We start from the raw sequence: 16,199 nt of genomic DNA on the forward strand, positions 1-16,199 counted from the left end.
AGATACCGGTGTTGTCACACGTTGATTAACCGGTGGGAAAATTTCCTCACCGTCACAACCCTAATAGGTGTAATAGGTGCTGTTTGCAGATGCTATAAATTATACAGAGCGGTTTCATAATGATTTAAACTGCTAATGTCATTTTTTGCCATTCAGTGATTGTAAATGCTTTTTAGTGCCATTCAATAGAAAAGAACCAGTTCAAAGTCATTTGTTCATGAATCAAACTAAGAGCCATTTGGTGGTGAATCTAGTCATTTTTTGTGACTAGAACTATGCAATTGAGTGTGTTCAGCAGAGTGACATGTCCCACTGAAAATAAGAAGAGAGTAAAAGATCCATCTTGATTGTTCAAATGGAGATTAATCAGAAAATCTGTATTTTCACCCAGCCCTAGAGGAAATGTCTGAAGTGAGATAGGACATGGATACATACAGTTCCTCAGGGAAACAGGCTGCGCAGAGTACTACGCTACGTACCTAATTGGTCTTTGAAGTAATTTCAAATCTTCAGAAGGACCGAAAAAGATTCAAGTGAGTTCTTCATATTCAGAGATGTTTTTTTCTGAGGTAGCGAATGTAGTTATCTATCTGCTCAATACCATCCTTTTGGCTTTTTATGTTCAGCAGGAAATATTAAAAGGGTGCTATGTCAATGTTCTCACCCCATCAGTGGAATTATAAAGCGTACACAAACACTTCTGCTGCTGCTGTGATGAAAGTTTGAGAGATGGGAGTGGCAAAACTTGTAGAGGGACTGCATTAGCATTCACCACAGGTTTGGAGAAAGCTTTTCGCCTCAGGGCTACACTTTTTCTGCCATGTGTAGCAGAGGCAGAGAGAGGGAGATAAAGAGAGATATGCTTGGCAGGGTGGAGTCCTCGAACATGGCCTCTAATCTTTGATCTGTACCCGCGTAGGGCCTGCTGGTTCTCTCCGAGCAAATCTGTGGGGAGAGTTCAAGGGTTGAATGCCTTTGAGCAAATGACAGCTCATAATGGCAATCTGTAGATTCCGCTTAGGCTCAGAGGGCATTTGGCTTCCTTAACTGTGCTCTGTCCCCTCCAGACTGCTTACTTGGTTACCATTAGATTAATGAATAACTAATATTAGCTTTGACACAACGATTAACTTGCAGACTAAACTGCGCACGGCACTTTTACAAGCCATTTGAAAGCGAAGAAAAGAGGGAAACTCAAACGAACTAACACCCCCCACCCCAACAAAGATACCGGTATTACCGGTGTTGTCACACGTTGATTAACCGGTGGGAAAATTTCCTCACCGTCACAACCCTAATAGGTGCCGTCAGAATGAGAGTCCAAACAGCTGACAAAAACCAGAGACTCCAGTCCAACAACTAACGGTTTGTGAAGCAAAAAGATTAGTAAGAAACAAATCCATCATTGGTGGATATCTTTGAGATATCTCTATATACAACTTCTTAAAAATTCCACTAAACACTCTAGAAAGGGTTTTTGCTTTATATCAGAACTTTTAAGAACCCAGAAACCAAAATACTGAAGATCCTATATCCTATAATTAAAAAATAATGTTTTATCTCCAAAGAACAATATAGCAACTCAAGAAAACTATACAGCTAAGTTCTTGCAAATTCAATGTCTGATATCAATTCAGTGCACAAATCATATTAAAAACATATAGTTTCCCATCTATTACTACAATCCAAGCTGTTTCCAGGCAAATTTTTATAGCACTCTATAGTTCTCGTTTTTTCTTTCATTTTGTAGCTTTTCCGCTCACATAAAACGTCAGATTCAGGCTTCTGGAAACCAACATCTCACATCCAAATGAAATCCTTCCATGCTGCTGCTTCCCTCCTCTCTCTATTCCTTCCTCCTCCCTTTCCTTTTCCGTCTTCCCACACGGTTATGACACAGCTCTTGCCAAAGATACCTCCAAAAATAGAAGTCATCCTCTCTCATTACTTGGTCTACTAGTATACAACAACATTATGGTGAAAACAGTCACGATTACTCGTGGACTACACCGACTGCCATGATGTTTGAACCACAAAATCATACAAATGTGGTCATATGCCACAAACAACTCATATTTTCCACTGAAAGCAGAAGTGAAAATGGGGTTTCTTTGTTTCTATATCTATACCTATATCTATTATCTACATTTTTTACAACAGTTGTATGATTTGCAGATTTAGATGATTAGGATACAGTTCAAATCACCTCTGGAAGCTTTGTAGGTTATTAGTTTAGCAGGAAAATGCTTTTAAAACATTTATTTTTGTTATAGCACTCTGTTGGGTAATATTATGATGAAATTCGTAGCTAAAACCTGTCGCAATAATCCCACGCAGTCTGCTGAGCTGGCCACTTTGGCCAGATATCGAAATTTCCAGTCCTCCAAGACCTCTTGAAAAAAAAGCAGGAAATATTTCGTCATTGGCTCTGAGTGTCTGAGAATGAGAATATCCACGTCATACATTACTAACACAGACAAGAGCCTTCGGCTTGAACAATAACTCCATCCCACAGGAAATAAACCCTTTCTCATCTAGGCCTAGTCTTAAAAAAAGGCTCTTTAATGCTTATCTGCAGCACTTTAGTTTCAGCAAAGTACCCTTTTCTTCTTAAGACATTGACATTTGGTTTGTGAGTTTCTAAATAGCTCTTTGGAGATTTTATGCATGTGCCTATACCTTGCAAACTTGTATGTGGATAAACATTTGTACTGCAGCTTCTGCAGATTTGAAGTATGTCACCATACTGAACTACATATAAAAAAACTACAAAGCAATCAGTATGACGTTATAGCCACAACATTAGCAACTAGTATTGGAAATAAAACAATAAAAATAAAAAGTTTTATGACCTAAAGGTTCTCGTATGGCAAAAGGCTCTAAAACACTCTAGGTTCTTATTGGCATCTTTACTCTAAACAAGACAGCAAAATAAAAATAGTGCAAAATAAAGTTCTATGTTATGAAGCAGAATCCTATTGTCTGTGCAGCATAAGAAAATGTCTTGCAGTGTGTGAGAGAGAAAACCTGACAGTCTTTGTAGAGACTCATCTGTGATGGGGAAACAGTGGCCCTTTGAACAAGTTCAGTCTTGGAGAATCTTGGTCCTGTGCCCGAAACACTCACTACAAAGCAATCAATGTTGCTGTACAGAGGATTCTCTGACCTGTCTATCTCTCTCTGGCTCTCTGAGCCTCAGGCTACAGGGCAAGACCTCCATCAGAACTGATAATAATGCCACACTGGTGTCCGTGACTCAGATGACCCAAGGTGTGAGACATAGCTGCCACTGATCTAAAATCAACTTTGCCTTCACAGGATGTGAATAACTGATACAGGAAAAAATGTGGAAGGAACTGAATAAGGTCTTTTAAAAAAGCAGGAATGAGGTTATTAAAGAGCAGAAGAATGGCAGGGCAGATCAATATAACATTAAAGGTGCTTTACAATGTAATACTTATTATCATCAACATGATGCTAAGGTGTTCTGGGGGGTTGCTAGGTTGTAGTTTACTGGCCCGGGTCAAGAGAGTTGAGAACGAGGACTGTCTTTAACACAGTCATCACACAGGAATGCATTTACAAGTTTCCTCCTCTTTTGGGGCATTCTGCCAGTTCAAAACAACCTGATTTAAAACTACACATACCAAGAGACAGGAATGTGCTCAAACTAAGATCTCGTGAGATAATGACTAGATGTTTCCTTAGTATAACACACTGATCTACTGGCGTTGCTCTATCTGCAACCATACATCTGGAGGCAGCATTTGACCTTGCCGTTAAAGTTCATTTATTAGAGGACTCTAGTGAAACCTAAGGGATTGCATCCTATTTCAGAAGATACTTTCGTTCAAAGCAGCTTACATTGCATTATAACTATAGCCTGAGGTTAAATGCATTGCTAAAGGACACAATAGCTGGATCATAAATTATGCCTTATGGGATTTGAACCTGCTACCTCTGGGTTTCATACCTGGATCTATAAAAATTATTCTACAGAATACATTTCAAATATGATCCCATTAAAAATTAATAAAGCAACATCAAGTTTGCACTACAAAGGTGGCACAGAAGTGTCTCTGAGGTGGCATTTAGGTGTCTGTTTAATGCTGCACAGAAGTGGCATAAATGCATTTACAAAGCAATTGCACGTTTGGATACTGGGGTTGAGGTGGGTCAGAACAGGTATAATTTAGCCTGGGTTTTATGCGGCATTGTGACTTTACACAGAATTTTGAGCATGCACAGAGCAGCCTTAAATCTTCTCTTTTGCATGTAAAAGAAAATCCAACATTATCTGCATGCCTGAAAAGTTGGGAATCAGTATCTTTGTCCTATTAATAAAAGATAGCCTATAGATTAATAAATATAAGATCAATATTATATATTAAAAATATTGATAAATCTTTAAAACTAAAATTCCTCATTTACTTAAGAAACAAAATTACAGGATAATCAATATATAATGTATTTTAACCCATTGGCAAATTGCTTAAAATGTATCATAACAAGTAAATTAATCTTGTTTTAAGGATGTTTAGATATTGTTTTACTGGCAAACAATATAAAATACTGATTAAGAACATATATTTTTGTAGTTTCGAATGGCTGGATCACATTGAGTCCTGTGTCATAACATTGCAATAGACGGATTAATCATGATGCAACAACGAAAAATCTGTTGACTTTCATTTGGTGCTTATTAATACGGACTGTAATAGACAGGTAGCGGTTAATTAGACATGCGCGTAGCTATTTTGCGCACACCGGTATACTGCGTTTAAATCCATGAAACCTCTTAAAGCTGGATCACATCGAGTCCTGTGTCATAACATTGCAATAGACGGATTAATCATGATGCAACAACGAAAAATCTGTTGGCTTTCATTTGGTGCTTATTAATAGACTGTAATAGACAGGTAGCGGTTAATTAGTCATGCGCATAGCTATTTTGCGCACACCGGTATACTGCGTTTAAATCCATGAAACCTCTTAATGTATAAACGCTCGGATGCTTTTCTCGTGGAAATATAGTAATGATCAAACAAAACAGCTAATATAATGTACGAATCGTGTTAGGTACAACAAATTAAGAGTGCTGACATTAAACGCCAAATTGTGCTCACTGAAATGCGAAAACCCGTTATCCAGCTCACGCGCATATGGGCCGTTACTTTTGTTGTTTTCTTACTGACAGGTGGCACAGAAACCTAAATGAACAAGCTTTAACATAATAATAGGTTTATACAAAATATAAACACCATGACATGACTGAAAATATGCGCACATATTAATTCTCTAGCAATATATTTAGCGTTCTTTGACCACCAGTGCGTTTATCCAGGGTTTCATGGACATTTTATACGTATTTTTTTTTTATTCAGTTGTACTAACCTTTGTCTGACAGCGTAAGTTTTTCTTCAAAGCTTCTCTCTAGAGCCTTGTTCTCCATTTTGTTCATGGTTTGCACTCAGTCATTCCATTACAGGGTCCAAAAGAGACGCGTAAAAAAGAGGAACTCCCACTTATGAACACTCCCGAATGCAGTGGCCCTTTAAATCTGGTCAATAACAAACAGTTGCGCTCAATTAATAGAGTAATACGATCGATGATTGATTAAATTCGTTATTCCCACTGAAATGTGTGATCTCAGCTGTGAAAACTAAAGATAGAGAAAGAGGGGGGCCCAGGTCCGGGGCCCTACCCACCGCACAGCAGCCGCTAGCTGAATACAGCGGCTCGATGCAGGACGCTCTCTGTCTATCCACTGGAGTGTACCATTCACCTGGATGGGGGCAACTGACACGCAGTTAGCGCATTTGAAAAGGTTATTCATATTTATATACACTGTTTCTAGTTTTATATCTCTAATTTTCTTAAATAAATGTAAAATAATTCTGGAGTCTTCTCATGTGCTGTGAAAGAAAAGGCAGGTTTTTAATTTTGCAGAATGGCTCCCCCTCTCGGTTTCTAAAAGCTGGATCTGCGGCATCAGGATGGAGGCACAAGGGTACACGTCCTTTAATGCGTCCCGCTGGAAAACTGAGGTGGATCCCATATTTTAGTCATCATCAAATGTACACTATGACCTGGTGGGCCTGCAAACGCAATATATTTAATTTCACAAGTGATTAAAAAAGTAAAATATGTGCATTTTGACGAAAAATTGTTCCATAAAAATGCTTAATATTTTAATTTAATATTAGAAAATGCTACTACTACTACTACTACTACTACTACCAGTATTTATTTATTTATTTTAAAAAATGCAGTTTTTATTGATTTTTTTTCGTATTCTGATATATATATATATATAATTGCAGACAGGGTTATTATAGTAAACTAAAACTAAACCGTAAAAATAAATTTTACCTGAAATAAGAACGTTAACTAAAATAAAACAAAATCTAAAAAAAATAAAAATAAAATTTCTTCTTTCAGCTAGTTGCCAAACAAAAAACAAAACAAAATTACCAAAATTTTAACTAAAATTAAAATGGAAATGAAAAACACAAAATTCTAAATATATAAAAAAAACTATAATAGTATCTCAGTGATAAAATAACATGGATTGCAGACAATGGTTCAAAAAGTACAGTTCTCTCCATAAATACGTACTAAAATGAACCATGTCTGAGACCTGAATTATAATAATTGGTACAGCGCCAGTAAAAGACCCTCAGACCCTTATAACTGAGACCACACCAATCTGAGAGTGCTGGAAATGTCATTACAGTTCCCACTGGATTGGATCATGTGTAAACCAGTGTGAGTCTGGTCTTATTTAATACTTTAACTAGAGCATTTAAGAGCTGAAATCAGGCCATTAAAGCAGCACGATGCAAATCAGCCATCTGGTACCACTGATATAACCCTACCAACAACACCAAACTAGTGGAGCATACCTGCACTAAACCACTTGCATTTGTGTCAATAATCTACATTTCCAAACATAATCATTTAAGTGGTTAAAAAAACGCAGCTTAAAACCGATTAGCTAAAACAAACATAAAAATAACGCATGGGTCAAAACACAGCATGCGCCGCAGTCAGGCGGAGAGTTTCTCAGACTGCTTTCAGTCCCTGCTCGAGGGCATTTGGAGATAAATGTAGATCCATCAGTCATGAGTTAAACAATTGAGATCTGTACAGCACAGAAGCCCGGGGATGTGTATCCGGTGTGATGGCGCACTCATTACGTACCCTTCCTAAAATCATCTCAGTTATGTCTCGCTGCCATGGAGAACGACGCATGAGATAAAAAGATGCTTTGTTGACATGACATAGGTGAGCATGTGGTCAGGTTGGGCCACAGTGGACAGCCTTAAACCACAAATAAGCTTTAAAACGTAAATCAAGTTTGTTTATGAGCAGATGCTGATGGGTTTTTATCTAATCTGCGCATTGCTTTGTGAAGATCTCGCATCAAAATACTCTTCTAATGTGGTCTGCAAACTGAAAGAAGAGGCAGAACCACAGATAGTGAAGAGGTTAGACAAAAAATCTGATATGATTGAAGGTATTTTGTGATCTACTCTCAACAACTAAGATGCACCATCCATCACTGAAAGATCAAGGGCAAATCTGAGGCTTTTTTGAAGCCCAGTTTGAAGAAGCTGCTGGCATTTCCTTCAAAACATTTTCACTGCACTTTAGTGAAGTGTATCTTGAATGGATCTCAGGTGTGGCCTTCTGTTATCTACAGCGTCAATAATACTGGAAATGCGTTATCTTGTTTAATCCAATCTCATATATAAGCAGTAGATTTAAATGATTGGAAACACAAAATGGATTTAGATATGCTCTCTCGTTGTAGTTAAGTTACTTTAAGGATTTACATGTAAGTACGCGGATACGTTACTTTAAGGATTTACATATGTACGCGGATACGTTGTTTACGTTCAGATCAAAGCGCAAACAACGTAAACAACGTATCCGCGCGTACATATGTTGCATACGTTGTTTACGTATGTGATACTCTCCAAAATGGCACTATAGGGTGACGCGGAGGAGACAAATTGTTGTTATTTTTTTATTTATTGTTATTATTTTACAAATAAGTCATTATTTTTGTTTTCTTTGCGCAAAAAGTATTCTCATAGCTTCTTTGCTGTCTATGGGAGGGTCAGAGTCAGAGAGCTCTCGCAATTCATCCAAAATATCTTAATTTGTGTTCCGAAGATGAACGAAGGTCTTACAGGTTTGGAACGACATGAGGGTGAGTAATTAAACAGAATTTTCATTTTTGGGTGAAAAAACGATCCCTTTAAGATGAAGAAAAGAATAGTTTAAAACAAATCTAAATTTGTTTTATTTCTGTACTATTATATTAAATATTTTGAATTGGATTTTATTTTGATATTTTCATCATTTTATTATATTTTCATCTTTATTAGCTTCAGTTAAAAAAAAAAACAAATGTCTATTTAGCTTTAACGTATTTTTATTTTAGGTTTAGTTTTAGCCATTTTGGACTTATAAAACTATTAAATATTTTGAATTGGATTTTATTTTGATATTTTCAGTTTTTATTTTCATTTTATTATATTTTAATCTTTATTAGCTTCAGTTAAAAAAAAAAACAAATGTCTATTTAGCTTTAACGTATTTTTATTTTAGGTTTAGTTTTAGCCATTTTGGACTTATAAAACTTATTTTTTATTTCAGTTACACTGTAAAAAAAAATTTTTTAAGTTGTAAGTAAAACAAAGATTATTGGAATTATTATTGGAGATGTACAAGGAACTTTTTAGAGTATGTTGGCCAATAGGATGATCACAAGAAACATGAGCTCTCAAAAACATCACATCATTTTAACAGCTAAGATCAGTTTATGAAATCTGTAAGATATACACATGATAATATAGATAAGCTGTTTTGGACAATGGTGAGGTCAGCATTTGAATATATTCACAACTGTTGACGGGGGTGGTTGAACAGCTGCAGGGTTTGAGATATCAGCAACAGGCGACATACGGGATGGGTGGACAACATTCTGCATAACTGCACTCTTATTACTCCAAATATTTCACCAACTGTACTGAATTTTACTGCAAGGCCTCCCATACTGAAAAGATCTAGTAATGAAACAAAGTAAGATAAAAGGTCCAAAAGGGGTTTCCCATTTATGTCATAGAAGAACCAATTATGGTTCCCCAAAGAACCATTCATGGACAGTTCTAAAGTAAGTAATCACCTAGCAACCACCCTAGCAACTGCAAAGCATCCCACTAAAAACCACTCAGAACACCTTAGTAACCGCATAACAACGACCCGGCAACCACCCAGAACACCCTAGAATCCTGGCGTTGAGTTTTGAGAACATTTATTGTATATGTATTCATAATTATCATTAAAAATTATTTGCATATACACCGCACCTTTAAGAAATTTCGGGTCAGTAAGATTTTTTTAAATCCTGGCGTTGAGTTTTGAGAACATTTATTGTATATGTATTCATAATTATCATTAAAAATTATTTGCATGTACACCGCACCTTTAAGAAATTTTGGGTCAGTAAGATTTTTTTTTTTTTATATATATATATATACTTTTATTCAGCAAGGATGCATTAAACTGATCAAAAGTGATGGCGAAGACATTTATAATGTTACAAAAAAAATTCTGTTTCATTCTATTCCTTTCTATTCATCAAAGAATCCTGAAAAAATGCATCATGGTTTTCACACAAATATTAAGCAGCACAACCGTTTCGTAACATTGATAATCATAATAAATGCTTCTTGAGCAACAAATCAGCATATTAGAATGATTTCTGAAGGATCATGTGAGACTGAAGACTGGAATAATGATGCTGAAAATTCAGCTTTACCAACACAGAAATAAATTATATTTTTTATAGTGAAATATAGAAAACGGTTCTATTAAATTGTAGCAATATTTCAAAATATTACTGTTTTTACTATATTTTTGACCAAATAAATGCAGCCTTGGTGAGCAATTATCTATTATATTTTGTAGCCAATAAGTAACTGTTCTCATAAATGAATACTCTTTTATACTGTTACATCATAATCTATAATTGTTTAAGCAGATAAAGCCCATTAATCAGCCCAGAACAGACCTGATGAATAACTTTTATAAATAATGTTGACCTTGTACAGAGGTCATTCAGTGACGCTCCAGGGGTCATTTTCATGTCATGACCGTCTGAAATCCCCACATAGATTTTTGCATTGTTCAGATGAGCGCAGACCTCCACACCCTCCTCTAGTCCCGCAACAGCTGCTCCCACCCTGGGATTGTACCACCGACCCAGGATCAGCTGAAGCGCATCAGTCACATCATCATGGTCACTGTACAGCAGGTCCAGGATCAGCTGCTGAGGGATCAAGGGTTTGGAGCTTTGCTGTGTCTGCTTTGACTTTCAGCTGTTCAGACGTGACTCAGACAGAGAAAGCAGCTCCATGTTTCCGAGAATGCTTTGATTCGCTTAGTGGCCAAGTCTGCAGATTTGATCAAAAATACAGTAATATTGTGAAATATTATTACACTCTAAAAAATGCTGGGTTAAATACAACCCAGTGCTGGGTAAAATAGGGACAAACCCAGCAATTGGGTTGGTCTGACCCAGTGGTTGGGTTACTACCCAGAAGGTTGGGTTAAACATTTAACCCAACCGCTGGGTCAAAACAACCCAATTGTTGGGTTTGTCCCTATTTTACCCAGCACTGGGTTGTATTTAACCCAGCATTTTTTAGAGTGTACAATGTGAACTATTTTTCTATTGTAATGTATTTTAAAATGTAATTTATTGCTGTGATGCAAAGCTGAATTTTAGCAGCCATTACTTCAGCTGTCAGTGTCACATGATCCTTCAGATATCATTCTAATATGCTGATTTGCTGCTCAGTTACACTCTAAAAAAATGCTGGGTTGTTTCAACCCAACTTTGGGTCAAATATGGACTAACCCAACTGTTGGGTTAAATTTTTACATTACATTTTTACCCCAAAAGTTGAGTTAGTCCAAATTTGACCCAAAGTTGGGTTGAAATAACCCAGCATTTTTTAGAATGTATTAATAATAGTCCTATTATTATATTATTATCGATGTTTAAAATGTTTTCGCTGCAATGTTTTCCCTGCTTAATATTTTTTTGTGGAAACCATGATACATTTTTCAGGCTTCATTGTTAAATACAAAGTTAATGGAACTTTTATCAGTGCATTTATTTAAAATAGATTTTTTTGTTGTAATATTATAAATGTCTTTACGGTCACTTTTGATCAGTTGAATGCATCCTTGCTGAATAAAAGTATTGATTTTTTTTCTTATTTTAAATCATGCTTACCCCAGACATTTTTATGGTTTCCATAAACCATATTTTTATGGTTTGTGGAAACCATGCGGTAACCATGCTTACCCCAGACATTTTTATGGTTTCCATAAACCATATTTTTATGGTTTCCATAAAAATATAATTTTAAAATCAACATAATAATATACTGTAGATAATGTAATAATATAGATAATAACAACAAAATCAGCATATTAGAATGATTTCTGAAGGATTGTGTGACTGAAGTAATGATGCTGAAAATGATGATGCTGTGTCACAGAAATAAAAAATATATTCATACAGAAAATATATTTTAAATTGTAATAATATTTCACAGTATTTTACTGTAATTTTGATCAAATAAACGCAGCCTTGGTGTGTGTATATCTCGTCATCACAGCAATTTGTAAGCACAGTTTGACTTGTAATGCATTATAGAAATTCTAAATAATAATAATTTAAAATAATAATCTTATTAAGACCGACATTTTATGAGACATGAGCACTCAAATACTTAAAATCTGTATTAAACTGTTTACTAAAACTTGTTTAAAATAAGTTTGTTTAAGCTGGTATCCACATTTTTGCAGGATTATACAAGAACGACGTCTTTGTAAGGACCATGGGTTCATAGAAACCTGGGAGGAGGAAGTTAAAAGTTAAAACTCCACAGACAACAACAACAACAACAACAGAAGTCTTGTTTGTAAATGAATTAAAGATTATGTAAGTGTTACCTGGACCAGGCATATCCTGTCCTTTGACGTCCTGTATCCACCTGCTTGTCCCAGACAGGAAGGCAGCGCTAGACACGAGGTGTTTGACCGGACGACTGTAGTTCACTATGTCATAATGTCCCGGGCCTGGGAAGGGTGGGTCTTTGGTGGGTATCAGAGGTGGTGCTGATAATCCCAAGTAGTGTCTCCTTCTGCAAAAATATAAGACACTGATCATCTCATGTGACACATATAAATCCTCTTAATCCAATATGAAGAATGAGACATCTGAGATATCCAAGACTATTCTTATTCTGCTTTTGAAAAACTAGTTGATGATAAAAGCAGCTGTTTTTATACATAAATTATATTCAAAAAATATCTGTGTATTGTGATGAAATTCTTGGCTGGCAATATATAAATAGCCAAAAATCATTATATAAAAGTACATGTAACCAGTGCATTCTTGCTCTTAACAACATGAAAGAGAACCCTTATGCGTGGAAAATGATTGCAGATCTGTCCGAACACTTACGGCAGAACGGTTCTCTTCACAGGTTCTGGTGGTTCATAGGGGTTATAGGTTCCGGGACCCGGGATGTTGTTCCTCACTGGTGACTGGATCCGGGAAGTGGTGGATTTAAAACAGGAGTAAGGAACTTGAGGCATCTTCTGGAGCGAAGCGTCACTCACGTTATAGTGGCCTTCAGAACAAGGACAGAGATGGATTCATCAACTGTAATTTCTATTGTTTGTTTTTCACAATGATTTGAGTAGATTGAGAGTTTTAAATATGAGCATGTGAACAAATAAATTAATAGCATCACAATATTTGACTGTAATTAGAACCAGACAAAGTAATGGCACAAGAATATCTCTTCTTTTCTAATGAATATAACAGCTCTTTTCACTACTGAATTTAAAATACGCACAGTGGTTGTAATTATGTGTGCATGCAAACATACATTCACACTCTTGAAAAACCGACAAAACTCATCAATATTTGTTTTCAAATATACGGTAATGTTGTTTTTAACCTCAGAATTACTGAAGGGTTTTAATTGTTCGTATTGTACCTCTAACTTAGTTATCTTCATCTAAAACTGGTCAAATATGCGAGTTACTCACAGGGAGAGGGTCCTTTAAAGTTGTCTGAGACACTGGCACTCCGTCTGGTTTTAGAGCGAAATGCACTTTGAGCTGAAACGGTTGAATTTTTGTCCACGCCACTATAAGACACCTGACAGCAAATAAATAAAGTAAAAAATAAAAATAAATAAATTATACACTACCACTCAAAAGTTTGGTGTCAGTAAGATTTTTTTTTTTTTTGCATCAAATCAAAAGTGACAGAAAAGACATTTATTATGTTACAAAAGATCTCTATTTCAAATCAATGTTGTTCTTGTGAACATTCTATTCATTAAAGAATCTTGAGTAAAACATGTATTACTGATTTTACATAGAGCGAAACTTTGAGCTGAAACGGTTGAATTTTTGTCCACGCCACTATAAGACACCTGACAGCAAATAAAGAAATAAATAAAGTAAAAAATCTAAATAAATAAATTATACACTACCACTCAAAAGTTTGGTGTCAGTAAGATTTTTTTTTTTTTTTGCATCAAATCAAAAGTGACAGTAAAGACATTTATTATGTTACAAAAGATCTCTATTTCAAATCAATGTTGTTCTTGTGAACATTCTATTCATTAAAGAATCTTGAGTAAAACATGTATTACTGATTTTACAAAAATTTTAGGAAGCTTCCAACATTGATAGTAATAAAAATGCTTCTTGAGCAGCAAATCAGCATATTAGAATGATTTCTGATGGATCATGTGACACTGAATTATGCTGAAAATTCAGCTTTGCATGACAGGAATAAATTACATTTTAAAATATGTTCAAATAGAAAGCAATTATTTTAAATTGTAATAATATTTCACAACATTATTGACACTGACCATATTTTAAATTAAATATCTTAAATATACAAATATAAATTAAAACCAACCCAAAACCTTTTTTTTTACCGAATTGTAAGCTTTCACTGTGACAAATAACAACCGAGATGCATGCTGGGTGATACATACATCATATTGATTTGGTGCAGGATTTTCATTTTTTGGTTTTTCCCTCTTTACTGCAACAGGCAGACGAAACATTCTGGATTCTCCTCTGTTAAAATCGTGCTTGTAAAGTAGAGATATCTGGAGGTTATAAGCATCTGGTCCTGGGCTTAATCTCTGGAAGCTATGGGGCACACGACCAGCCTTGAGATATGAAGACAGTCAGTAATATTATTCATAATAATATATTTCAAATAAGTGCAAGGCAATTAACAGGAAGGCCAAACGACTAAAGCATAAAAGTGCCTGCACATGCATTAGTTAATGTAGCTCTGATCAGGGTCTCACTTTTGAAGCAAAGCTGCCTGTTCCTCTTTTAGAGAACGAAGGACTGCATCCCTCAGCAGGTGCATGTGAGATATAAGAACCAGGCCCTGGATTCTCATTCTAAAATGATAGATAGATAGATAGATAGATAGATAGATCAGATTAAAAGCATTGCTTTTAATGGAACACCATAAAATCATATATACCATAACAAATGAATATATGAGAGCTGGATTATTCATTAAACTCACCAGGTGATCTTGAAACCTCTTTGACTGCGAGCAAAAGCCTTTCTTCTCTTCATTGCTGATGCTGATTGTCTGGTACTTGGTTGGAATAGATGAAGCACATCCCTGAACTACAGAATGAAATACATGGCTCTGAATAAGATTAAATACAGTAAAAACACTGTAGCAGATTTAATGACACTAAAGGCAAATCACTCACATTCATTCAGGCCTTTGTAGAGTTTACCCATGCTTTCCTTTCCTTGAACGTCATGTAGTTTTCTTAGTGCAGACAGAGGGAGACAGAAAAAATAAACATAAAAAGTCTTTATTTATTAATAACCAGTCGGTTTAAACACTGAGAGAAACCTGTTCTGTTGTTTTTATGCTGTTGCAGGTAAACTCACTCTGAGTTTGTGTTGGACTGACTTTGTGTTGCCATGGCAACACGTATACGTGACGCTGAGAGTTCGGAAAAGCTAGTTTAGATTAGTTAGATTATCATACTAGTAAACAAATGCCAATAACAAACGAAATATATACATTAAATGTATTTAGAATTAATAAAGATTCTATTGTTATGGTCCAATCGGGTAAAAGTAAATCTATATTTCGATTGAATAAATATATTATTAATGTAATAGTTGCTCTTGCCTTTTAACAAATGATCCCAAAGTACGCTTTTACTGTGCCGTCTGTATACAAAAAAGAAAGTTGCTTTTATAACAAGTACTCTGTCGCCGCTTGGTGGCCACTGGCTATGTATGTGTGTGTAAAATGACAGAAAAGACAAAAAAAAGTGAGAGAAAGCGCGAGAAAGCGGGCGATTTTGTTGTGCGGGGCACGAACGCGCTCCATATTATTGTTGGCTGAAGGCAAAGAAATTTCATATTGGCTAGAACTGGAAATAGAACGTAAAATCTTAAACCCAGGGAGGCGTGGCTTACCTATTCAAGCCCGCGTTTCATTGGCCAAGGAGGATGACACGTCACATGAAAACGATCGAAACTTGATCTAAATGCGAAGGAAATCATTTATTTCTTGGATATTATAAATTACATTATTATTAGGATTTCAGTATGTATTTATCAGGATATTAATAATAATAATAATTTCCCTGTCCTAAGTTCTTTGCTAATAGTACCTAAACCGCAAGGGCTAATGTACTGAAATTTGAAGTAGTGACAACAGTACTTTTTCTCTTTACATACGCACAACACGCGCAAACCTTTACAGTTAAGGTTAATCACAGACCTCATTCAATCGATAAACAGAAACTACTATTCTTAAAGGGGTCCTATTATGCTTTTTCACTTTTTTAATTTTAGTCAGTGTGTCCACTCCAAAGGGAGATATTTCGTTTTTTAAAAATCCCTTTTCAAGAACTACAGCAAACGGCTCGTTTGGACTACAGCGTTTGTTTTCCGGGCTTTGTGATATCACAAAGCGGCTCATTGGAATATCATTACAAAGAATTCCCGCCTACAGAAATTCGAATGGTTGGGGGGTGGGGAGGGGCGAGGTCGTGGTTAGAACGCTTGGTTGAGTGCATCAG

The 16,199-nt window shown here is 35.8% G+C and overlaps 2 protein-coding genes across 6 annotated transcripts in view; both read right to left on the reverse strand.

The window, feature by feature from the left end:
* The window catches only part of LOC107734037 (MAP7 domain-containing protein 1-like), a 50,129-nt gene extending 44,389 nt beyond the window's left edge, over nucleotides 1-5,740 (reverse strand). For 3 of the 4 annotated variants that reach the window (XM_016545895.1, XM_016545896.1, XM_016545894.1), the window contains exon 1: nucleotides 5,395-5,740. In XM_016545895.1, coding sequence (XP_016401381.1) covers nucleotides 5,395-5,461 — 67 coding nt within the window. In that variant the 5' untranslated portion in view covers nucleotides 5,462-5,740. The remainder of the gene's footprint in view (nucleotides 1-5,394) is intronic. The other variant, XM_016545897.1, reaches the window with a different exon arrangement.
* Nucleotides 5,741-11,866: 6,126 nt separating this feature from the next.
* On the reverse strand, nucleotides 11,867-14,959 carry LOC107734031 (O(6)-methylguanine-induced apoptosis 2-like). Of its 2 annotated transcripts, XM_016545885.1 has the most exons (8): nucleotides 14,865-14,959; nucleotides 14,669-14,775; nucleotides 14,439-14,537; nucleotides 14,115-14,294; nucleotides 13,147-13,258; nucleotides 12,554-12,722; nucleotides 12,040-12,230; nucleotides 11,867-11,940 (listed from the first exon to the last, which is right to left on the reverse strand). In XM_016545885.1, exons 1-8 carry the CDS (start codon nucleotides 14,893-14,895, stop codon nucleotides 11,867-11,869), a joined length of 963 nt encoding a protein of 320 aa, XP_016401371.1. In that variant the 5' UTR covers nucleotides 14,896-14,959. The 2 variants fall into 2 exon arrangements, with proteins under 2 accessions (XP_016401371.1, XP_016401372.1); XM_016545886.1 differs by lacking the exon at nucleotides 14,865-14,959 and having other exon boundaries at nucleotides 14,115-14,274; nucleotides 14,669-14,742.
* Nucleotides 14,960-16,199: the final 1,240 nt, after the last annotated feature.

This window comes from Sinocyclocheilus rhinocerous, unplaced genomic scaffold (genome assembly GCF_001515625.1).
Source record: "Sinocyclocheilus rhinocerous isolate Xijiao unplaced genomic scaffold, SAMN03320098_v1.1 scaffold430, whole genome shotgun sequence".
Taxonomy (NCBI): Eukaryota; Metazoa; Chordata; class Actinopteri; order Cypriniformes; family Cyprinidae; genus Sinocyclocheilus; species Sinocyclocheilus rhinocerous.